Genomic DNA, 24,429 nt, shown 5'->3' with positions numbered 1-24,429 from the left:
ACCTGCCCCGGGAGTGTGTGATGGGACAGTGTAGAGGGAGCTTTACTCTGTATCTAACCCCGTGCTGTACCTGCCCTGGGAGTGTTTGATGGGACAGTGTAGAGGGAGCTTTACTCTGTATCTTACCCGTGCTGTACCTGCCCTGGGAGTGTTTGATGGGACAGTGTAGAGGGAGCTTTGCTCTGTATCTAACCCATGCTGTACCTGCCCTGGGAGTGTTTGATGGGACACTGGGTGCCTGGATTGGAAAGTGACCCATTGCCAGTACTGCCGTCTCTTGCGCTGGGGATAAAAATTAAACGGCATCGTTGATTAATCTGCAGCAGCTGATCCAGCTATATTTACTGAACTTCATACGGAAAGGCTGTGAATTTTATTGACACTGTAGTAACTGTTAATTCTGCTGCGGAGGCAACAGACACTGAGCTCGATCTCGTGAATGTCAACTCCTCCCAGTGCAATTATCTGCCCATTATTAGGAAACAGTAATGGGCTTGCTTTGCAAGCGAGATCTCACCAAGTGGTTTCAAACAGGAGGCTAATTGCGATGTGAGCATTTAGCTGTACTTGAATTGACTGTGGCTCAGTGGGCAGTGCTCTCGCCTCAGAGTCAGAAGGTCGTGGGTTCAAGTCCCACACCAGGGACCCGAACACAAAATCGAGGCTGACACTCCCAGTGCAGTGCTGAGGGAGCGCCGCACTGTCGGAGGGGCCGGTACTGAGGGAACGCCGCATTGTCGGAGGGGCCAGTACTGAGGGAGCGCCGCACTGTTGGAGGGGCCAGTACTGAGGGAGCGCCACACTGTCGGAGGGGCAGTGCTGAGGGAGCGCTGCACTGTCGGAGGGGCAGTACTGTGGGAGCACTGCATTATTGGAGGGGCAGTGCTGAGGGAGCACCGCACTGTTGGAGGGGCAGTACTGAGGCGTGCTGCTGTGTCGGAGGGGCAGTACTGAGGGAGCACCGCACTGTCGGAGGTGCATTATTGAGGGAGGGGCAGTACTGAGGCGCACTGTCGGAGGTGCAGTACTGAGGGAGCGCCTCACTGTCAGAGGTGCAGTACTGAGGGAGCGCCTCACTGTCGGAGGGGCAGTGCTGAGGGAGCGCCGCACTGTCGGATGTGCAGTGCTGAGGGAGCGCCACACTGTCGGATGTGCAGTGCTGAGTGAGTGCCTAACTGTCGGAGGGGCAGTACTGAGGCAGCGCCGCACTGTGGGAAGGGCGGTACTGAGTGAGCGCTGCTCTATCGGGGGGCAGTACTGAGGGAGAGCTGCACTGTCGGAGGTGCAGGAGGAGATTACAGAGATAGGGAGGGACGAGGCCATAGAGGGATTTGAAAATAAGGATGAGCATTTTGAAATCGAGGTGTTGCTTAACCGGAAGCCTATGTAGGTCAGCGTACACAGCGGGGTGATGGGTGAGCGAGACATGGTGTGAGTTAGGACACGGGGCAGTGAGCACAGGGGGTGATGGGTGAGTGGGACTCGGTGCGAGTTAGGACACAGGGCAGCGAGCACAGGGGGTGATGAGTGAGTGGGACTTGGTGTGAGTTAGGACACGGGGCAGTGAACATAGGGGGTGATGAGTGAGCGAGACTTGGTGTGAGTTTGGACACGGGGCAGCGAGCACAGGGGGTGATGAGTGAGCGAGACTTGGTGTGAGTTAGGACACGGGGCAGCGAGCACAGGGGGTAATGGGTGAGTTGGTTCTTGGTGCAAGTTAGGACATGGGGCAGCGAGCACAGAGGGTGATGGGCGAGTGGGACTCGGTGCGGGTTAGGACACAGGCCGCTGAGTTTTGGATCACCTCTAGTTTACGTCGAGTAGAATGTGGGCGGCCAGCCAGGACTGCGTTGCAATAGTCAAGTCTGGAGGTAACAAAGTCATGGATGAGGGTTTCAGCAGCGGATGAGCTGAGGCAGGGACGGAGCTAGGCGATGTTACGGAGGTGGAAATAGGCGGTCTTAGTTATGCTGCAGATATGTGGCCGGAAGCTAATTTCAGAATCAAATATGACACCGACGTTAAGGTTAAGTGACAAAAGGGATGATAGTACAGGCAACTGGAGATGGTAATTGGACAAATGAAGACACAAAAGATGGTCTCGGAGTGGTGCAAATGGGGCAGAGGTTATAATGTTGCTGTTGAGACCAGAAGGCTGTAAAGTGCCTAACCAAAGATGAGGTGCTGTTCCTCGAGCTTGCGTTGAGTTTCGTTGGAACAGTGCAGGAGGCCGAGGACGGAGAGGTCAGAGTGCGAATGGAGTGGGGAATTAAAGTGACAGGCGACCTGAAGCTCAGGGTCACGCTTACGGACTGAGCAGAGGTGTTCCACAAAGTACTACACTTGGTCTCCCCAATATAGAGGAGACCACATCGTGAGCAGCGAATACAGTATACTGAATTGAAAGAAGTACAAGTAAATCGCTGTTTCAGCTGGAAGTGGTGTTTGGGGCCCTGGACAGTGGGAAGGGAGGGGGTAAAAGGGCAGGTGTTGCATCTCCTGCACTTGCACGGGAAGGTGCCGGGGGATGGGGAGGGGGTGCTGCGGAATGGACCAGTGTATCGCGGAGGGAGCGGCCCCTTCGGAACGCTGGGAGGGGAGGGGAGGGGGAAGAAGTGTTGCTCCAACAGGTTACTTGCACACCATCACATCGCTGCTTGTGGGAGCTTGCTGTGCGCATGCTGTCGACCGCGGTTCCCTACAGCAATTGCGGAAGTGCTTCGTTGGCTGTGGAGCGCTGTTGGATGTCCTGAGGGCGCAAAGGTGCTATATAGATGCAAGTCTTTGCTGTGAGTCTCGGGCAAAATACCTGCAAGTGCATCTCTACGGAAACCAGTTAATGTGGCTCAGAGGCGGACAGCTCACCTCTGGGGTGCCTGAAGGACAGCGTCTAAATCTTTCATCTCAAAGATGAGCCATTGTGTTATTGCAACGTGCCATAAATTCTTGCTGATAAAAACCACAACAATTTCAGCAGGATATAGGCTGGTGGAAGGCCGCGAGCTTGCACACTCAGTAAGAGCCTCACATTTATCGGTGCACTGTAATGATGTAATTAATCTTCCTTCTCCATAGAGTGACATTGGGAAACCTTACTGAGTGCTACATAATTATAACCAGCCCACGTACACTCTCCGCATCACTGACTCTATCCACCCGTTTAATCCCCTCCCACAGCCCATATACACCCTCCCCTGGAGTTAGAGTAGTCCTTACTACTAGGGGGATCAAGGGGTATGGTGAGAAAGCAGGAATGGGGTACTGAAGTTGCATGTTCAGCCATGAACTCATTGAATGGCGGTGCAGGCTCGAAGGGCCGAATGGCCTACTCCTGCACCTATTTTCTATGTTTCTATGTTTCTATCACGGACTATACCCACCCATTTAATCCCCTCCCACAGCCCATGTACACCCTCCTCTGCATAGAACTCTAGTCACACATTTAATCCCCTCCCACAGCCCATGTACACTCTCCCCTATCACAGACTCAACCCACCCATTTAATCCCTCCCCTCGGCCCACGTACCCCCAGCAGGTCCTGCGAAGAAACTAATTCACCTTGCCCAGAACTATAGAACACAGCCTGCGCTAGACGGGAGGGGTACCTTCCGAGATCCACGAGCGAGTGATCAATCTATGGAACGAGCTCCCTCAGGGAGACGGCGGGAGCAGTTCGTATTGTTTCATTCATGTGCGAATTCAACAGACGTCTTTCAGACAATAACATTTTGTGCGGCAGTATCGGAGTAATTTGAGACGTGACACGGTGTGTGGTGAGTGTGGGGAGCTCGGGAGGAACAGGGAACGTGGACCTGTGGTCCCCAAAGTTCTCCCCCACTGGGGGTTTTCCTCACCTCGTGTCTGGGTCTGTGGTAGACTCATTGATGGTGATTAGTCAACAACCCCAGTATGATCTATATTATATCATCTACATTAACGACTCGGAAAAAGGGACTGAGTGTAACATAGCCAAGTTTGCTGATGATACAAAGATGGGAGGAAAAGCAAGGTGTGAGGGGGACACAAAAAATCTGCAAAAGGACATAGACAGGCTAAGTGAGTAGGCAAAAAATTTGGCAGATGGAGTATAACGTCGGAAAATGTGAAGTCATGCACTTTGGCAGAAAAAAAATCGAAGAGCAAGTTAGTTAAATGGAGAAAAATTGCAAAGTGCTGCAGTACAGCGGGAGCTGTGGGTCCTGGTGCATGAAACACAAAAGGTTAGTATGCAGGCACAGCAAGTGATCAGGAAGGCCAATGGAATCTTGGCCTTTATTGCAAAGGGGATGGAGTATAAAAGCAGGGAAGTCCTGCTACAGTTATACAGGGTATTGGTGAGGCCACACCTGGAATACTGCGTGCAGTTTTGGTTTCCATATTTAAAAAAAGGATATACTTACTTTGGAGGCAGTTCAGAGAAGTTTCACTCGATTGATTCTGGAGATGAGGGGGTTGACTTATGAGGAAAGGTTCAGTAGGTTGGGCCTCTACTCATTGGAGTTCAGAAGAATGAGAGGTGATCTTATCGAAATGTATAAGATTCTGAGAATAAGGGACTGCCCATTTAAAACTGAGATGAGGAGGAATTTCTTCTCACAGAGGGTTTGTAAATCTGTGGAATTCGCTGCCTCAGAGAGCTGTGGAAGCTGGGACATTGAATATATTTAAGACAGAGATAGACAGTTTCTTAACCGATAAGGGGATAAGGGGTTATGGGGAGCGGGGCGGGGAAGTGGAGCTGAGTCCATGATCGGATCAGCCATGATCGTATTAAATGGCGGAGCAGGATCGAGGGGCTGAATGGCCTACTCCTGCTCCTATTTCTTATGTTCTTATGAATGTATCATTGACTCCCTGGATGGGAGAAGGTGAACGAGGTGGCCTTGGGTCTTTCTTGGTTTGGTAACTCCGAGGTTCCTAATATATCTCCGACATTTTTCTTCCTGACTGAATTATACGCTCGCCCCCTCCTGTGATATTCCTGGGTACAGTGACATAAGAACACCACACATTAAAAAAAATCCACGCACAGGCATCTTCCAGCCCTAGGAGTTCAGGACTGGAATATCGGGTCCGTCATTGAAACATCTGTGAACCCATGTGGGAAGCAAGTCATCCTCGTTCGAGGGACCGCCTATGATGATGATTCCAGTTGGTGAGCGGCGGTAATATCGCTGTGCCCAGGCGATAACCTGTCAGCGCCCCATTCACCCCCTTCGCCAGCGCTAACAAGTGGCACGGATCTATTTGATTTCCCGCCCTTAGATTCTATATGGGATCAATTTGGCTTCATGGTCGCCGATTTTCTCGGCGTTACCGCTAGTTTTCCCGCCCGGCGAGAGTTTTCCAGGTAAGTTTTTTCCTCGGTATCGGCCACATCCGAAGTCGCCCGCCGGGACCAGACCGCCCACGTGCAACGGCGAGAACAATCGCCGGGGCGTAAGTTGAGGCTCAACAGCCGACGGCCAGATTGTCGAGAGTCCCGCCTGTTGTGTTGTGTATACACCCTGTATACACAATACATAAGACCACTGAATGTATCTTCACACTGTATACACTATGCCGGTACCACCAGAGGGTGCAACTGGTGAAGACCTAGGGGGAACCTGCACACCGCAGGTAACCAGGTATAAAAGGGAGCTCACCTTACTGTACCCTCATACAGGAGCTGCAATAAATCGACTAAGGTCACAACAGTTCAAGTGCAATACCTTACCTCGTGGAGTCATTACTAGAGTGCTTACAGACATCACACTGCCCTGTAAACGTTGCTTAAACAGGGCGGTATAGGGAGGACCCTACAAAGAAAGGTAAGTTAAAGGTTCTTTAATTAGTTTTTTAAAATTTTAAAACGCCGATTTGGTTTAAAACTGTCTTGGGAATGCTTTGTGCATTTTTAGTTTTTTTTATTGAAAATTTATTTTTTAAAGTTTTTCTCCCTCCCAAGGCCCAACCACAGCCTGGGACTAAATTTCAGTACTTACCACCCATTCCGGTAACGACTGCCCATGTTGCTAACTTTCCACTTACCCGCCGAGAAAACCGGCGACAAGGAGTGTGCAATGCCCATTTTCTCGCCGGGCGATTTGTTTTAATGCTTTTAAACTTAAAAATGGAAATTCTCGCCCGCTTTTCTCGACGAGTGTTAGCGGTGCTTCTCAGCAGGAAATCGGGTGTTGAGGGCCTTTGGGGAACATCGAGCCCCAAGTCCTGAAACTGGGAATGGAAAGGGAGCAGCGCTGAGCTAGAGGTGTGAAGCCCCAGGGGGGAGACAGCTCAGACCGGGGCTGGAATCCCCTGGATATCATCATCATCTTCATCGGCAGCCCCTCGGAATCGAGGAAGACTTGCTTCCACTCTAAAAGTGAGTTCTCAGGTGACTGAACAGTCCAATACGGGAATTACAGTCTCTGTCACAGGTGGGACAGACAGTGGTTGAAGGAAAGGGTGGGTGGGGAGTCTGGTTTGCCGCACGCTCCTTCCGCTGCCTGCGCTTGGTTTCTGCACGCTCTCGGCGACGAGACTCGAGGTGCTCAGCACCCTTCCGGATGCTCTTCCTCCACTTAGGGCGGTCTTTGGCCAGGGACTCCCAGGTGTCGGTGGGGATGTTGCACTTTATCAGGGAGGCTTTGAGGGTGTCCCTGTAACGTTTCCTCTGCCCACCTGGGGCTCGCTTGCCGTGTAGGAGTTCCGAGTAGAGCGTTTGCTTTGGGCGTCTCGTGTCGGGCATGCGGACAATGTGGCCCGCCCAGCGGAGCTGGTTGAATGTGGTCAGTGCTTCGATGCTGGGGATGTTGACCTGGTCGAGGACGCTAATGTTGGTGCGTCTGTCCTCCCAGGGGATTTGCAGGATCTTGCGGTGATAACGCCAGTGTTGGGTGACCAACCGGCGTCCAAGACATACCGTTGGCGGTGAGCGGCGGCCACACCTCCAGAGAAACTCCGTTGGGTCTTTGGTGGAGGTCCCAAGTGGTAACGCACGCCCCCTAACGCCACCCGCGTGGTGAGGTCATCTGGCATGCAGCGCCCGCTGTGCGCCACTCTCTCAGTATTTGGTCCTCATGTCGCCCTCCTCGCCAGCCGTCCTTACACTCTGCAAAAGTATTGAGTACATCACGGCTCTCGGGCGCAATCACCCAGAGAGCAAGGTAAGTTTATTTCTTTCTTTATTTCTGCGTGTTTACATCAGTTGTACCAGTGGGGAAGTGTGTGTGTGTGGGGGGGGGATTCGGAAGATGTTTTTGTTTTTGTCTCTTCCCGTTTCTTCAACCAACATCATCATAGGCAGTCCCTCGGAATCGAGGAAGACTTGCTTCCACTCTAAAAGTGAGTTCTTCGGTGGCTGAACAGTCCAATACGGGAATTACAGTCTCTGTCACAGGTGGGACAGACAGTGGTTGAGGGAAAAGGTGGGTGGGGAGTCTGGTTTGCCGCACGCTCCTTCCGCTGCCTGCGCTTGCTTTCTGCATGCTCTCGGCGATGAGACTCGAGATGCTCAGCGCCCTCCCGGATGCACTTCCTCCACTTAGGTCGGTCTTTGGCCAGGGACTCCCAGGTGTGGGTGGGGATGTTGCACTTTATCAGGGAGGCTTTGAGGGTGTCCTTGTAACGTTTCCTCTGCCCACCTTTGGCGCATTTGCCATGAAGGAGTTCCAAGTAGAGCGCTTGCTTTGGGAGTCTCGTGTCGGGCATGCGGACAATGTGGCCTGCCCAGCGGGGTTGGTTGAATGTGGTCAGTGCTTCGATGCTGGGGATGTTGGCCAGGTCGAGGATGCTAATGTTGGTGCATCTGTCCTCCCAGGGGATTTGTAAGATCTTGTGGAGACATCGCTGGTGGTATTTCTCCAGTGACTTCAGGTGTCTACTGTATATCGTTCATGTCTCTGAGCCATACAGGAGGGCGGGTATTACTACAGCCCTGTATACCATGAACTTGGTGGCAGTTTTGAGGGCCTGGTCTTCAAACACTCTTTTCCTCAGGCGGCCGAAGGCTGCACTGGTGCACTGGAGGCGGTGTTGAATCTCTTCATCAATGTCTGCTCTTGTTAATAAAATGCTCCCAAGGTATGGGAAATGGTCCACGTTGTCCAGGGCCACGCTGTGGATCTTGATGACTGGGGGGCAGTGCTGTGCAGCGAGGACAGGCTGGTGGAGGACCTTTGTCTTACGGATGTTTAGTGTAAGGCCCATGCTTTCGTACGCCTCATTAAATACATCGACTATGTCCTGGAGTTCATTGTCCGCATGCCCACACGAGACTCACAAAGCAAGCGCTCTACTCGGAACTCCTACACGGCAAGGAAAGGGAGCAATGCTGAGCTGGAGGGGTGAAGCCCCAGCGGGGAGATCTCAGGCTGATTCCAAAGGTAGCAAGAAGGCGGGGGTCAGGGGGGCGGTGGGAGGTCGGGGTGGGGAAAGGAGCACTTGTGATACTGTCCTCTTTGTGCTTGAGGCCCAGACGATTGTCGTTGATACGTGAGTGCGGGTCGAGGGGAGTGGGGGCAGAGAGGACCCAGCAGGATACTGAGGGCTTTTCGAAGGGACGCACAGGATTAGTCAGTGTGGAGATGGACCAATCCACAGTGTTTCTCCATGCAGATACATCTCCACTCCGATCTTTAGAAGCAGTGAGGGGCATCACTCTGAAAACGAGAATTGTAGAACAGTTGGACTAATTGGATGGCTTTCAAACAGGCACGATGGGCTGAATGGCCCCCCCTCTGTGCGGTATGGTTGTATGAATCTGTCCAGCTGGGTGGGACTGCACTCGCCTGGTTCCATTCTTATCTATCCAATCATAGCCAGAGAATCACCTCCAATGGCTTCTCCTCCCGCCCCCGCATCGTTACCTCTGGTGTCCCCCAAGGATCTATCTGCAATGTATTTGCTTCATGGGTTCTTTGCTTAAGAATTCATAGCAACACATTGCTATTAAGAACTAGTTGGTTTATTAGCAAAGGTTTAACAATCACACTACACATTACCAGTTCATCCACCAGGCTCACAACCACCTGCCCCATCGTGGATCCCCCGAACTCAACTGGCTGGGGTTTTATTGAGTCTTGTGAATATCACGTGACTGGCTAAGCCACTCTCAACTCAACAGCTCCACAAACCCGTGACATACATTACACGATCCTTGGCCCTCATTGACATGCTATGCCTTGGCGACATCAAAAACATGTACGCTAACGAAACACAGCTCTACCCCACCACCACCTCTCCCGACCCCTCCACTGTCTCCAAGTTGGCAGACTGCCTGACCGACATCCAGTAATGGATGAGCAGAAATTTTCTCCAAATAAATATTAGGAAGACCGCCATAAACTCCGTTCCCCAGCCACTGACACTACCCCTCTCCCCAACTTCTGTCTGAGGCTGAACCAGACTGTTCGCAACCTCGGTGTCATATTTGACCCTGAACTGAGCTTTTGACCACATATCCTCAGCATAACTAAGACTGCCTATTTCCACCGCCGTAACATCGCCCATCCCTGTCCCTGCCTCAGCTCATCCACTGTTGAAACCCTCATCCATGCCTTTGTTGCCTCTAGACTTGACTATTCCAACGCACTTCTGGCCGGCCTCCCACATTCTACCCTACGTAAACTGGAGGTGATCCTAAACTCGGCTGCTCGTGTCCTAACTCGCACCAAGTCCTGCTCACCCATCACCCACTATGCTCGCTGACCTACATTGGATCCCTGTTAAGCAATGCCTCGATTTCAGAATTCTCATCCTTGTTTTTAAATCCCTCCATGGCCTTGCCCCTCCCTATCTCTGTAATCTCCTCCAGCCCCACAACTACCCCCCCACTGACCCACCACCCCCGCCCATCCCCCGAGATATCTGCATTCTCCAATTCTAAGCCCTTGAGCATCCCTGATTTCCATCGCTCCATCGGTAGACGTGTCTTCATCTGCCTGGGCCCCAAGCTCTGAAATTCCCTCCCTCTCCCTCTCTATCTCCTCCTTTAAGAACACAAGAATAAGGACCAGTAGTCGGCCATTCGCCCCCTTGAGCCTGCTCCGCCATTCAATAAGATCATGGCTGATCATTGACCTCAACTCCACTTTCCCGCCTGATCCCCATATCCCTTGATTCCCTTAATATCCAAAAATCTATCGATCTCAGCCTTGAATATACTCAATGACTGAGCCTCCACAGCCCTCTGGGGCAGAGAATTCCAAAGATTCACCATCCTCTGAGTGAAGAAATTCCTCCTCATCTCAGTCCTAAATGGCCGACCCCTTATCCTGAGACTGTGACCCCTGGTTCTAGACTCCCCAGCCCGGGGGAAACATCCTCCCTGCATCTACCCTGTCAAGCCCTGTAAGATCACCTCGCCTTCTTCTAAACTCTGGAGAATAAGAACATAAGAAATAGGAGCAGGAGTCGGCCATTTGGCCCCTCGAGCCTGCTCCACCATTTAATACGATCATGGCTGATCTGATCATGGACTCAGCTCCACTTCCCTGCCCACTCCCCATAATCCTTTACTCCCTTATCGCTCAAAAATCTGTCTATCTCCGCCTTAAATATATTCAATGACCCAGCCTCCACAGCTCTCTAGGGCAGAGAATTCCACAGATTTACAACCCTCTGAGAGAAGAAATTCCTCCTCATCTCAGTTTTAAATGGGTGGCCGCTTATTCTAAGAATATGCCCCCTAGTTTTAGTTTCCCCTATGAGTGGAAATATCCTCTCTGCATCCACCTTGTCAAGCCCCCTCATTATCTTATATGTTTCAATAAGATCACCTCTCATTCTTCTGAATTCCAATGTGTATAGGCCCAACCTACTCAACCTTTCCTCATAAGTCAACCCCCTCATCTCCGGAATCAACCTAGTTAACCTTCTCTGAACTGCCTCCAATGCAAGTATATCCTTCCTTAAATACGGAGACCAAAACTGCACGCAGTACTCCAGGTGTGGCCTCACCAATACCCTGTACAGTTGCAACATAGAATATAGGCCTAGTCTGCTCAATTTCAAAGCTCTCCTTTAAACCTGCCTCTTTGACCAAGCTTTGGGTCATCTAATTTGGTGCTAATGTCTCCTCAAGTGGCTCGGTGTCTAATGTTGTTTGGTAATTGCTCCTGTGAAACGCCTTGGGATATGTCACTACGGTAAAGGCGCTATATAAATGCAAGTTGCTGCCGTTGTGGTTGTTGGTTATGTTCGTTCGGAGGTTGAACATAGCAACCGGACGCAATTATCCGCTCCTGCGGGTGTTTCAGGGCAGTTGCAAGTCCCTTTATGCTACGCCATTCAGCAGAGTCAGGAGATTCCAGTAAGTGTCCACTTTGGACAGAAGGTAGGATAAAGGATGAGCTAAGTGACATACAACAACAAAAGGCAGGATATGAGAGTGATGGCAAGCGTACAGCGAGATAAAACTTACACTTAAAACAGCTTCCTGGCCCCTCAAAGTCTCTCCGCCATCTGCGTGCCTCATAAGAACATAAGAAATAAGAACAGGAGTAGGCCATTCGGCCCCTCGAGCCTGTTCCGCCATTTAATAAGATCATGGCTGATCTGATCATGGACTCAGGTCCACTTCCCTGCCCGCTCCCCATAACCCCTTATTCCCTTATTGGTTAAGAAACTGTCTATCTCTGTCTTAAATTTATTCAATGTCCCGGCTTCCACAGCTCTCTGAGGCAGCGAATTCCACAGATTTACAACCCTCTGAGAGAAGAAATTCCTCATCTCAGTTTTAAATGGGCGGCCCCTTATTCTAAGACTATGCCCCCTCGTTCTATTCTCCCCCATCAGTGGACACATATCGTCTCAGGTCAGGAGCGCGATGGGACATGTTCAAGCTGCCTGCATGATGGTTCACTAGATTGATTCTGAGTTGAGAGGGTTGACTTATGAGGAAAGGTGAGTAGCTTGGGCTTCCAATCATTGGAATTCAGAAGAATGAGAGGTGATCTTATTGAAACATATGAGATAATGAGAGGGCTTGACAAAGTGGATGCAGAGAGGATGTTTCCACTCATAGGGGAAACTAAAACTCGGGGGCATAGTCTCAGAATAAGTGGCCGCCCATTTAAAACTGAGATGAGGATAAATTTCTTCTCTCAGAGGGTTGTAAATCTGTGGAATTCTCTGCCTCAGAGAGCTGTGGAGGCTGGGTCATTGAGTATATTTAAGGCGGAGATAGACAGATTTTTGAGCGATAAGGGAATAAGGGGTTATGGGGAGCAGGCGGGGAAGTGGAGCTGAGTCCATGATCAGATCAGCCATGATCTTATTAAATGGCGGAGCAGGCTCGAGGGGCCGTATGGCCAACTCCTGTTCCTATTTCTTAGGTTTCTTACGTTCTTATAAGGCACAGCCTCAACAGCACTCGAGAAGCTCGACACCATCCAGGAACCAACAGTTAGGTTGATTGTCAGCCCATGTCCCCATTGGTGAACCGAGGCTGCGGGACTCTGGTCTGACGGAAAAATCGGCAGATTTCCCAAGTGCCCCCCAAGCCCCTCCCCTATGAATAGTTCCATAGCGCTGTATCGTTGCCATTATGGCCCTCCCACCCCACTTCCCTTGCTCGGGGCAAATCCTGTAACGTTCGGGAGAGCCAGGCCAACTCTGTCACCGTCTTCCCCTGCAAACGCCACTAGTTCGGAGGGCAATGTGCTGGAAACACCGTCCCTTCCCCTCAAACACGGGCGTATGTCGACCATTCCTCCACCATTGCTTCAGTAATCCTGGAACTCCCTCCCTAACAGCACTGTGGGAGCACCTTCACCACACGGGACTGCAGCGGTTCAAGAAGGCAGCTCACTACCACCTTCTCAAGGGGCAATTACGGATGGGCAATAAATGCCAGCGACACCCACATCCCAGTAATTAATGGGATTAATTAATTCTTCAACCATGGTTTTAGTCACCTCTCCTATGGCTCCATTTTCCCCAATGATTCATAAGAACATAAGAACATAAGAATTAGGAACAGGAGTAGGCTATCTAGCCCCTCGAGCCTGCTCCGCCATTCAACAAGATCATGGCTGATCTGGCCGTGAACTCAGCTCCACTTACCCGCCCGCTCCCCATAACCCTTAATTCCCTTATTGGTTAAAAATCTCTCTATCTGTGATTTGAATACATTCAATGAGCTAGCCTCAACTGCTTCCTTGGGCAGAGAATTCCACAGATTCACAAGCCTCTGGGAGAAGAAATTCCTTCTCAACTCGGTTTTAAATTGGCTCCCCTGTATTTTGAGGCTGTGCCCCCTTGTTCTAGTCTCCCCGACCAGTGGAAACAACCTCTCTGCCTCTATCTTGTCTATCCCTTTCATTACTTTAAATGTTTCTATAAGATCACCCCTCATTCTTCTGTACTCCAAAGAGTAAAGACCCAGTCTACTCAATCTATCATCATAAGGTAACCCCCTCATCTCCGGAATCAGCCTAGTGAATCGTCTCTGTACCCCCTCCAAAGCTAGTATATCCTTCCTTAAGTAAGGTGACCAAAACTGCATGCAGTACTCCAGGTGCGGCCTCACCAATACCCTATACAGTTGCAGCAGGACCTCCCTGCTTTTGTACTTCATCCCTCTCACAATGAAGGCCAACATTCCATTCGCCTTCCTGATTACCTGCTGCACCTGCAAACTAACTTTTTGGGATTCATGCACAAGGACCCCCAGGTCCCTCTGCACCGCAGCATGTTGTAATTTCTCCCCATTCAAATAATATTCCCTTTTACTGTTTTTTTTCCCAAGGTGGATGACCTCACACTTTCCGACATTGTATTCCATCTGCCAAACCTTAGCCCATTCGCTTAACCTATCTAAATCTCTTTGCAGCCTCTCTGTGTCCTCTGCACAACCTGCTTTCCCAGTAATCCTTGTGTCATCTGCAAATTTTGTTACACTACACTCTGTCCCCTCTTCCAGGTCATCTATGTATATTGTAAACAGTTGTGGTCCCAGCACCGATCCCTGTGGCACACCACTAACCACCGATTGCCAACCCGAAAAGGACCCATTTATCCCGACTCTCTGCTTTCTGTTAGCCAGCCAATTCTCGATCCATGCTAATACATTTCCTCTGACTCTGCGTACCTCCATCTTCTGCAGTAACCTTTTGTGTGGCACCTTATCGAATGCCTTTTGGAAATCTAAATATACCACATACATCGGTACACCTCTATCCACCATGCTCGTTATATCCTCAAAGAATTCCAGTAAATTAGTTAAACATGATTTCCCCTTCATGAATCCATGCTGCGTCTGCTTGATTGCACTATTCCTATCTAGATGTCCCGCTATTTCTTCCTTAATGATAGCTTCAAGCATTTTCCCCACCACAGATGTTAAACTAACCGGCCTATAGTTACCTGCCTTTTGTCTGCTCCCTTTTTTAAACAGAGGCGTTAGATTAGCTGCTTTCCAATCCGCTGGTACCTCCCCAGAGTCCAGAGAATTTTGGTAGATTATAACGAATGCATCTGCTATAACTTCCGCCATCTCTTTTAATACCCTGGGATGCATTTCATCAGGACCAGGGGACTTGTCTACCTTGAGTCCCATTAGCCTGTCCAGCACTACCCCCCTAGTAATAGTGATTATCTCAAGGTCCTCCCTTCCCACATTCCCGTGACCAGCAATTTTTGGCATGGTTTTTGTGTCTTCCACTGTGAAGACCGAAGCAAAATAATTGTTTAAGGTCTCAGCCATTTCCACATTTCCCATTATTAAATCCCCCTTCTCATCTTCTAAGGGACTAACATTTACTTTAGTCACTCATTTCCGTTTTATATATCGGTAAAAGCTTTTACTATCTGTTTTTATGTTTTGCGCAAGTTTACTTTCGTAATCTATCTTTCCTTTCTTTATTGCTTTCTTAGTCATTCTTTGCTGTCGTTTAAAATGTTCCCAATCTTCTAGTTTCCCACTAATCTTGGCCACCTTATACGAATTGGTTTTTAATTTGATACTCTCCTTTATTTCCTTGGTTATCCACGGATGGTTATCCCTTCTCTTACCGCCCTTCTTTTTCACTGAAATATATTTTTGTTGCGCACTATGAAAGAGCTCCTTAAAAGTCCTCCACTGTTCCTCAATTTTTCCACCGTTTAGTCTGTGTTTCCAGTCTACTTTAGCCAACTCTGCCCTCATCCCACTGTAGTCCCCTTTGTTTAAGCATAGTACACTCGTTTGAGACACTACTTCCTCACCCTCAATCTGTATTACAAATTCAACCATACAGTGATCACTCATTCCGAGAGGATCTTTTACTTGGAGATCGTTTATTATTCCTGTCTCATTGCACAGGACCAGATCTAAGATAGCGTGCTCCCTTGTAGGTTCTGTAACATACTGTTCTAAGAAACAATCCTGTATGCATTCTACGAATTCCTCCTCAAGGCTACCTCGTGCGATTTAATGATAGCTTCAAGCTTCAAGGAACCGGTTCCAATCCCCCATGACTACTGCCGTTCCTTTTTCACATGCCTCCATTATTCCCTTGATTATTGCCTGCCCCACTGTGAAGTTATTATTTGGGGGCCTATAAACTACGCCCACCAGTGACTTTTTCCCCTTACTATCTCTAATCTCCACCCACAATGCTTCAACATTTTGTTCATTAGATCCAATATCGTCTCTCACAATTGCCCTGATATCATCCTTTATTAACAGTGCTACCCCACCTACTTTCCCTTCTTGTCTATCTTTCCGAATTGTCAGATACCTCTGTATGTTTAATTCCCAGTCTTGGCCACCCTGCAACCACGTTTCTGTAATGGCCACCAAATCATACCCATTTGTAATGATTTGTGCCGTCAACTCATTTACTTTATTTCGAATGCTGCGTGCGTTTAGGTAGAGTGTTTTAATATTAGTTTTTAAACCATGATTTTTAGTTTTGACCCCTCCTGCAGCCCCTTTATATTCATACATATTGTCCCTTCCGATCACCTTGTGGTTTACACTTACCCCAGTGCTACTCTGCTCTATTGCCTCCTGCCTTTTGCATTCTTTCTTGGGGTCCTGTTCATCTGAGCTCTCACCCACTCTAACTAGCTCAGAGCCCTCTCCTGGGTTCCGAATACTCCTTGCATTGAGGCACCGAGCTTTCAGGCTTGCCTTTTTATTACACTTTGACCCTTTAGAATTTTGTTGTACAGTGGCCCTTTTTGTTTTTTGCCTTGAGTTTCTCTGCCCTCCACTTTTACTCATCTCCTTTCTGTCTTTTGCTTTTGTCTCCATTTTGTTTCCCTCTGTCTCCCTGCATTGGTTCCCATCCCCCTGCCATATTAGTTTAACTCCTCCCCAACTGCACTAGCAAACACTCCCCCTAGGACATTCGTTCTGGTCCTGCCCAGGTGCAGACCGTCCGGTTTGTACTGGTCCCACCTCCCCCAGAACCGGTTCCAATGCCCCAGGAATTTGAATCCCTCCCTGCTGCACCACTGCTCAAGCCACATTTTCATTTGAGCTATCCTGCAATTCCTACTCTGACTAGCTCGTGGCACTGGTAGCAATCCCGAGATTACTACTTTTGAGGTCCTATGTTTTGATTTAGCTCCTAGCGCCTTAAATTCGTCTCGTAGGACCTCATCCCTTTTTTTACCTATATCTTTGGTACCAATGTGCACCACGACAACTGGCTGTTCACCCTCCCTTTTCAGAATGTCCTGCACCCGCTCCAAGACATCCTTGACCCATGCACCAGGGAGGCAACATACCATCCTGGAGTCTCGGTTGCGGCCGCAGAAACGCCTATCTATTCCCCTTACAATTGAATCCCCTATCACTATCGCTCTCCCACTCTTTTTCCTGCCCTCCTGTGCAGCAGAGCCAGCCACGGTGCCATGAACTTGGCTGTTGCTGCCCTCTCCTGATGAGACATCCCCCTCAACAGTACTCAAAGCGCCATTTTTTGGAGCAGGCTGGTTGTTTTGGCCTAATTTAATAAAACAACAGTTTCCCCTATCAACTTGCACCAGTGTAACAATGTTTTTAGGTTAGTTTTTTTTTCAGCCAAAGCGGGTGTAACCTGCCACCTACACCAATTCTGGCCATTTAGGGAAGTTTGGCCAGCTGAGAGTTACTCCAGTTGTGCTTAGGCCAGCGTATGTGGCCTCTGCAGAAAAACATTACCGAGAGTTTAAAAAATTGGCACAGGTAAGGAAATCGGCGCAGCAGATGTCCGGACAGAGAGAGAGAGAGAGAGAGAGAGAAAGAGAGAGAGAGAGAGAGAGAGACCGAGACTGAGACCAAGAGAGAGAGAGACAGAGAGAGAGAGAGAGAGAGAGCGAGACCGAGATTGAGAGAGAAAGAGAGACAGAGAGAGACCGAGATCGAGAGACCGAGACAGAGAGAGAGAGAGAGAGAGAGAGACAGAGAGAGACCGAGAGAGAGAGAGAGACCGAGACCGAGACAGAGAGAGAGAGAGAGAGAGAGAGAGACAGAGAGAGACAGAGAGAGAGAGAGACCGAGACTGAGACCGAGACAGACAGAGACAGACAGAGAGAGACAGAGAGAGACAGAGACCGAGACCGAGCGAGAGAGACAGAGAGCGAGAGACCAAGTGAGAGAGACAGAGAGAGAGACCAAGAGAGAGAGAGAGAGACTGAGACAGAGAGAGAGAGACTGAGACAGAGACAGAGAGCGAGAGACAGAGAGAGAGAGAGACAGAGAGAGAGAGAGAGAGAGAGACCGAGACCAAGAGAGAGAGAGAGAGAGACAGAGAGAGAGACAGAGAGCGAGAGACAGAGAGAGAGAGAGAGACCGAGACCGAGACCAAGAGAGAGAGCGAGAGACAGAGAGAGAGAGAGACAGAGAGAGAGAGAGAGAGAGAGACCGAGACCGAGACCAAGAGAGAGAGCGAGAGACAGAGAGAGAGAGAGAAACAGAGAGACCGAGACCGAGACCAAGAGAGAGAGCGAGAGACAGAGCGAGAGAGAGAGCGAGACCGGGACCGAGACTGAGACCGGCAGGTAAGTTGCTGCACATTGTTTTGAACTTGATGTAACGTGTTTCAGTGTGTTGGGAGCTGGCTGTATGCTTCACTCTGCAGCCTCAGTCCCCATTGTGTCCCTGGTTACCATGGCAGCCCCAGCTTTGTGGCGCAGATCAAGGCTCCACCCTAACTAAAGGACAGGTTAGGCCGCACCAAAATGAAGAGATCCAACGGGGAAACTTAGAACTTTTTTTATTGGCGTACTTAGGCCCCCCCAAAAATGGGCGTAACTCTTCAAGTACGTCCAAAAAAATCTTTGGGGAAAATTGAGCCCCTAATATCTCGTTATGTGGATAGGTATTAGATTGTGTTTGATAATCGCTCGTGTGCAGCGCTATGGGACCTTTTCCTACGTTAAAGGCACTATATAAATGCATTTTGTTGTTGGTGGTCTCTCTGTGTACTGACAATCAATCCGTTTTTCTCTCTCTCCTTGTCCCACAGGGTCTTTAAGAAATCCAGCCCCAATGGAAAGGTAAGACCATCTGTTTTAACTCCGTAAGCACCGGTTCAAGTGGACAATACGCCCATGTTTATGTCATTGCATCAGCCGGGAACATGAGCGGTTCAGAGAAGGTTCACCAGGCTGACTCCTGAGCTGAGGGGGTTGTCTTATGAAGAAAGGTTGAGCAGGTTGAGCCAATACTCATTGGAGTTTAGAACAATCAGAGGTGATCTTATTGAAACGGTCTGAGGGGGCTTGACTGGGTAGAATCGTGGGGGAATCTAGAACTAGGGGGCATAGTTTCAGAATAAGGGGCCGCCCATTTAAAACTGAGATGAGGAGGAATTTCTTCTCTCAGAGGGTTGCAAATCTGTGGAATTCACTGCCTCAGAGAGCTGTGGAGGCTGGGACAGTGAATATATTTAAGGCGGAGATAGACAGATTTTTGAGCGATAAGGGAATCGAGGGTTATGGGGTTCGGGCAGGGAAGTGGAGCTGAGTCCATGATCAGATCAGCCATGATCTTATTGAATGGCAGAGCAGGCTCGAGGGGCCGAATGGCCGACTCCTGCTCCTATTTCTTCTGTTCTTATATTCTTAGATATTCTAAAAGGGATTGGTTTAGATAGCTCAGTGCTAGCACTGGCACAGGCACGATGGGCTGCATGGCCTCCTGTACCGAAACGATCTGTGATTCTCTTCCCCACTTTCCAAGTTACACTCGGTGGTCAGGCCAATATTTATCCCTCAATCAACATCTCTAAAAAAACACAGATTATTGTGTCATTATCACATTGCTGTTTGTGGGAGCTTGCTGTGCGCAAATTAGCTGCCGCGCTTCCCACGTTACAACAGTGACTACAATTCAAAAAGTACTTCATTGGCTGTAAAGCGCTTTGAGACATCCGGTGGTCATGAAAGGCGCTATAGAAATGCAAGTCTTTTTCTCTCTTTCTTTCTCTCTTTCTTTGTTTCTCTCTCTCTCTTTCTTTCTTTATTTCTTTCTTTTTTTCATTCCTTCCAAAGATGGGAGGAAAAGCAATGTGTGAGGAGGACACAAAAAATGTGCAAAAGGACACAGGCAGGCTAAGTGAGTGGGCAAAAATTTGGCAGATGGAGTATAATGTTGGAAAGTGTGAGGTCATGCACTTTGGCAGAAAAAAATCAAAGAGCAAGTTATTATTTAAATGGAGAAAGATTGCAAAGTGCCGCAGTACAGCAGGACCTGGGGGTACTTGTGCATGAAACACAAAAGGATACAGCAAGTGATCAGGAAGGCCAATGGTATCTTGACCTTTATTGCAAAGGGGATGGAGTATAAAAGCAGGGAAGTCCTTCTACAGTTATACAGGGTATTGGTGAGGCCACACCTGGAATACTGCGTGCAGTTTTGGTTTCCATATTTACAAAAGGATATACTTGCTTTGGAGGCAGTTCAGCGAAGGTTCACTCGGTTAATTCCGGAGACGAGGGGATTTACTTATGAGGATAGGTTGAGTAGGTTGGGCCTCTACTCATTGGAATTCAGAAGAATGAGAGGTGATCTTATCGAAACATATAAGATTATGAGGGGGCTTGACAAGGTGGATGCAGAGAGGATGTTTCCACTGATGGGGGAAGACGAGAACTAGGGGTCATAATCTTAGAATAAGGGGCCGCCCATTTAAAACTGAGATGAGGAGGAATTTCTTCTCTCAGAGGGTTGTAAATCTGTGGAATTCGCTGCCTCAGAGAGCTGTGGAGGCTGGGACATTGAATATATTTAAGACAGAAATAGACAGTTTCTTAAAAGATAAGGGGATAAGGGGTTATGGGGAGCGAGCAGGGAAGTGGACCCGAGTTCATGATCAGATCAGCCATGATCGTATTAAATGGCGGAGCAGGCTCGAGGGGCCGTATGGCCTACTCCTGCTCCTATTTATTATGTTCTTATGTTCTTTCTTTCCTTTCTTCTTTCTTTCTTTATCAGAGGGCTGGGTTCGAGGTGCAACCTCTATCATTGTAAATCTGTGTTGACCTCTCTCCAGTGTCCCTGCCCTTTGTATAGTGTAGAGACCAGAGCTGTGTGCAGTGCTCCAACCAGAACCTGACCAGGGCCCTGCACAAGTGTAACGTCGACAGCTTAACGCAGTCAGCGGAGCTTAATTTCCATTTGCAATCATCACTCCCGGACATTGATTGCAGAGAATTTGGAACTCGCACTGCCCAGATTATTATTCATCATTGTACCCTGAATATTAAGTATGTGATGTGAATTATGACTGACTCACTTTAATTGCAGTGTTGGGCAATTTTTATATTAACTCTTTGAACGGCATTAGTTGATGAACGCAAGAACACGAGAAATAGGAGCAGGAGTCGGCCATTCGGCCCCTCGAGCCTGCTCCGCCATTCAATAAGATCATGGCTGATCTGATCATGGACTCAGCTCCACTTCCCCGCCCGCTCCCCACAACACCTTTACTCCCTTATCGCTCAAAAATCTGTCTATCTCCACCTTAAATATATTCAATGACCCAGCCTCCACAGCTCTCTGAGGCAGAGAATTCTACAGATTTACAACCCTCTGAGAGAAGAAATTCCTCCTCATCCCAGTTTTAAATGGGCGGCCCCTTATTCTGAGATTATGCCCCCTAGTTTTAGTTTCCCCCACAAGTGGAACTATCCTCTCTGCATCTGAGAATAGCAATAACAGATCTATTAATAAAAAGCAGGCAGCTATAAAAAACATAGCTGTTCGGGATAATATATGCCACAATTTATCCAGGGCAACTAGGGATGGGCAAGAAATATCAGCAGTGCCCAAATAAAATCACAGAACCATAGAACGGTTACAGCACAGAAGGAGGCCATTCGGCCTGTCGAGCCCGTGCCGGCTCTCTGCAAGAGCCCCTCAGCCAGTCCCACTCCCCCACCCTTTCCCTGGAGCCCTGCAAAATCTTTCCCCTCGGGTACTTATCCAATTCCCTTTAGAAAGCCGCGATTGTGTCTGCCTCCACCTCCCTCTCAGGCAGCGCATTCCAGATCCTAACCACTCGCTGCGTAAAAACGTTTTTCCTCATGTCGCCTTTGGTTCTTCTGTCAATCACCTTAAATGTGCTCTTTGATCAAGGCTTGGTCAAAAGAGGTAGGTTTTAAGGAGCGTCTTACAAGAGGAGTGAGAGAGGTAGAGAGACGGATTAGGTTTAGGGAGGGAATTCCAGAGCTTAGGTCCTTAACAGATCAAGGCACGGCCGCCAATGGTGGAGCGATTAAAATCGGGGGATCTCAAGAGGCCAGAATTGGAGGAGCGCAGAGATCTCGATGGGGTTGTGGAGCTGGAGATTACAGAGATAGGGAGGGGCGAGGCCATGGAGGGATTTGAACACGAGGATGAGAATTTCAAAATCGAGGCATTGCTTAACCAGGAGCCAGTGTAGGTCAGTGAGCACAGGGGGTGATGGGTGAGTTGGTTCTTGGTGCAAGTTAGGACACGGGGCAGTGAGCACAGAGGGTGATGGGTGAGCGGGACTTGGTGCGAGTTAGGACACGGGGCAGTGAGCACAGGGGGTGATGGGTGAGCGGGACTCGGTGCGAGTTAGGACACGGGGCAGTGAGCACAGGGGGTGATGGGTAAGCGGGACTTGGTGCGAGTTAGGACACGGGGCAGCGAGCACAGGGGGTGATGGGTGAGCGGGACACGGTGCGAGTTAGGACACAGGGCAGCGAGCACAAGGGGTGATGGGTGAGCGGGACACGGTGCGAGTTAGGACACGGGGCAGCGAGCACAAGGGGTGATGGGTGAGTGGGACTTGGTGCGAGTTAGGACACGGGGCAGCGAGCACAGGGGATGATGGGTGAGCGGGACTCGGTGCGAGTTAGGACACGGGGCAGTGAGCACAGGGGGTGATGGGTGAGGGGACTTGGTGCGAGTTAGGACACGGGTCAGCGAGCACAGGGGGTGATGGGTGAGTGGGACTTGGTGCGAGTTAGGACACGGGCAGCCAAGTTTTGGATGAGCTCAAGTTTACATAAGGTAGAATGTGGGAGGCCAGTCAGGAGAACAAAACAGTTCTTCCGTGCACTAACCTCATCCGGCTTAATTCTTACACTCACAGACTGTGAGCCTGTGTTTCATTAACAACATCCTTGAAGTGTGTCCGCAGCCAAAGTATTTTTATAGCATGAAAACACAATAATAACATCATCTTGGGACTCTGTGAAATGCTGTACAGAATGTGTTAATTGGGGCCAGGGCATAAGACTCCTGACTTTCCACGTGACTGTTTCAGGATCAGAATTATCGGTCCATTGACATAACCATGTAGGAAGAAATGACTTGCAATTCTTTCATGACTACCAGACGTCCCAAAGCGCTTTACAGCCAATGAAGTACTTTTTGGAGTGTAGTCACTGTTGTAATGTGGGAAATGCGGCAGCCAATTTGCGCACAGCAAGCTCCCACACACAGCAATGTGACAATGACCCAGATAATCTGTTTTAGTGATGTTCTCCAGAAAAGGGACGGTGACCTGATCGAGGTCTTTAAGATTATGAAAGAGTTTGATAGGGTAGACGTAGAGAAGATGTTTTCACTTGTGGAGGAAACTAAAACTAGGAACGAACGATATAAGACAGTCACTAATAAATCCAATGGGGAATTCAGGAGAAACCTCTTAACCCAGAGAGCGGTGAGAATGTGGAACTCGCTGCCACAGGGAGGGGTCGAGGTGAATAGTATCGATGCATTTAAGGGGAAGCTGGATAAACACATGAGGGGGAAAGGAATAGAAGGATATGGTGATGGGGGTGAGATGATAGAGCGCCACCTCGTGGACAACTGTGGTAATGCAACTGCTCATGTAAATACAATAAAAGCATCATGTGACAAGGTCACCTGACATGTTCCTGTGTAATGGAGCCATCTCCTAAGTGTGTGTTTGTGATGGTGTAAAGAATATATCACATTGGTGACGAGGATGGGATAATCGGATTCCTTAGCTGAAATTTGTGTTGGTCGATGATTCCTGCCAGACAACAGAGAGACTTTGAGAGGGTGTTTGTTTTACAGCACAGCTTAAAAATCCAATTGGCTGAACTGAAGAGTTCAGACGTGTTTGTGATGTCGGAAATAATATCTCACAGTGGGGAGGAGGCTGATGTGGAGCATAAACACCGGCACGGACCAGTTGGGGCAAATGGCTTGTTTCTGCGCTGTAAAATTCGATGTAACGAACCATGAAAATAACCTCTTGATTCTCTTGCCTTTTTCCCAGCTCACCGTCTACCTTGGAAAGAGGGATTTTGTTGACCACGTTGACTTTGTGGAACCTGTTGGTGAGTGCACCAATATGATACCTTTCAAAGATGGTGAACCTGTCTCTGGTGATGGTGCCACCATCAAGTGTCTGGCTTGGTTTAGTCAGTAACACCCTCGCCTCTGAGTCCGAATGTATGGATTCAAGACCTACTCCAGAGAGCCTTGGGCAGAGAAATCTAGGCTGGACGCTCCAGCCTATCTGTCGGATGAGATGTTAAACCGAGGCCCGCCTGCCTTCTCAGGTGGATGCAACAGATCCCCATGACCACTATTTCAAAGGAGCACTCTCCCACTGTGTCCTGGCTCAACCAACACCAAAAAAACAGAATAGCTGGTCATTCATTACGTTGCTGTTTCTGGGGCCTTACTGATTTTGAAAGCAGTGGCCAATCATCATCATCATCATCAGAGTCAGTCCCTCGGAATCGAGGAGGACTTGCTTCCACTCTAAAAAGGAGTCCTTTGGTGGTTGAACAGTCCAATACGAGAGCCACAGTCCCTGTCACAGGTGGGACAGATAGTCGTCGAGGGAAAGGGTGGGTGGGACAGGTTTGCCGCACGCTCCTTCCGCTGCCTGCACTTGATTTCTGCATGCTCTCGGCGATGGGACTCGAGGTGCTCAGCATCCTCCCGGATGCTCTTCCTCCACTTCGGGCGATCTTTGGCCAGGGACTCCCAGGTGTCAGTGGGGATATTGCACTTTATCA

General features: G+C 49.2%; 1 protein-coding gene across 1 annotated transcript in view; it reads left to right on the top strand.

Annotated features, from left to right (window-relative positions):
* Positions 1-7,061: 7,061 nt before the first annotated feature.
* Positions 7,062-24,429, top strand: part of arrb1 (arrestin, beta 1) — a 192,760-nt gene continuing 175,392 nt past the window's right edge. The window contains exons 1-4 of the mRNA XM_070891352.1: positions 7,062-7,148; positions 9,107-9,273; positions 18,423-18,453; positions 23,679-23,739. Of these exons, the coding sequence (XP_070747453.1) occupies positions 7,062-7,148; positions 9,107-9,273; positions 18,423-18,453; positions 23,679-23,739 (346 nt within the window). The remainder of the gene's footprint in view (positions 7,149-9,106; positions 9,274-18,422; positions 18,454-23,678; positions 23,740-24,429) is intronic.

The sequence above is a fragment of the Pristiophorus japonicus genome, chromosome 10, assembly GCF_044704955.1.
Source record: "Pristiophorus japonicus isolate sPriJap1 chromosome 10, sPriJap1.hap1, whole genome shotgun sequence".
Taxonomy (NCBI): Eukaryota; Metazoa; Chordata; class Chondrichthyes; family Pristiophoridae; genus Pristiophorus; species Pristiophorus japonicus.
This window is presented reverse-complemented; position numbering and strand designations above follow the sequence as displayed.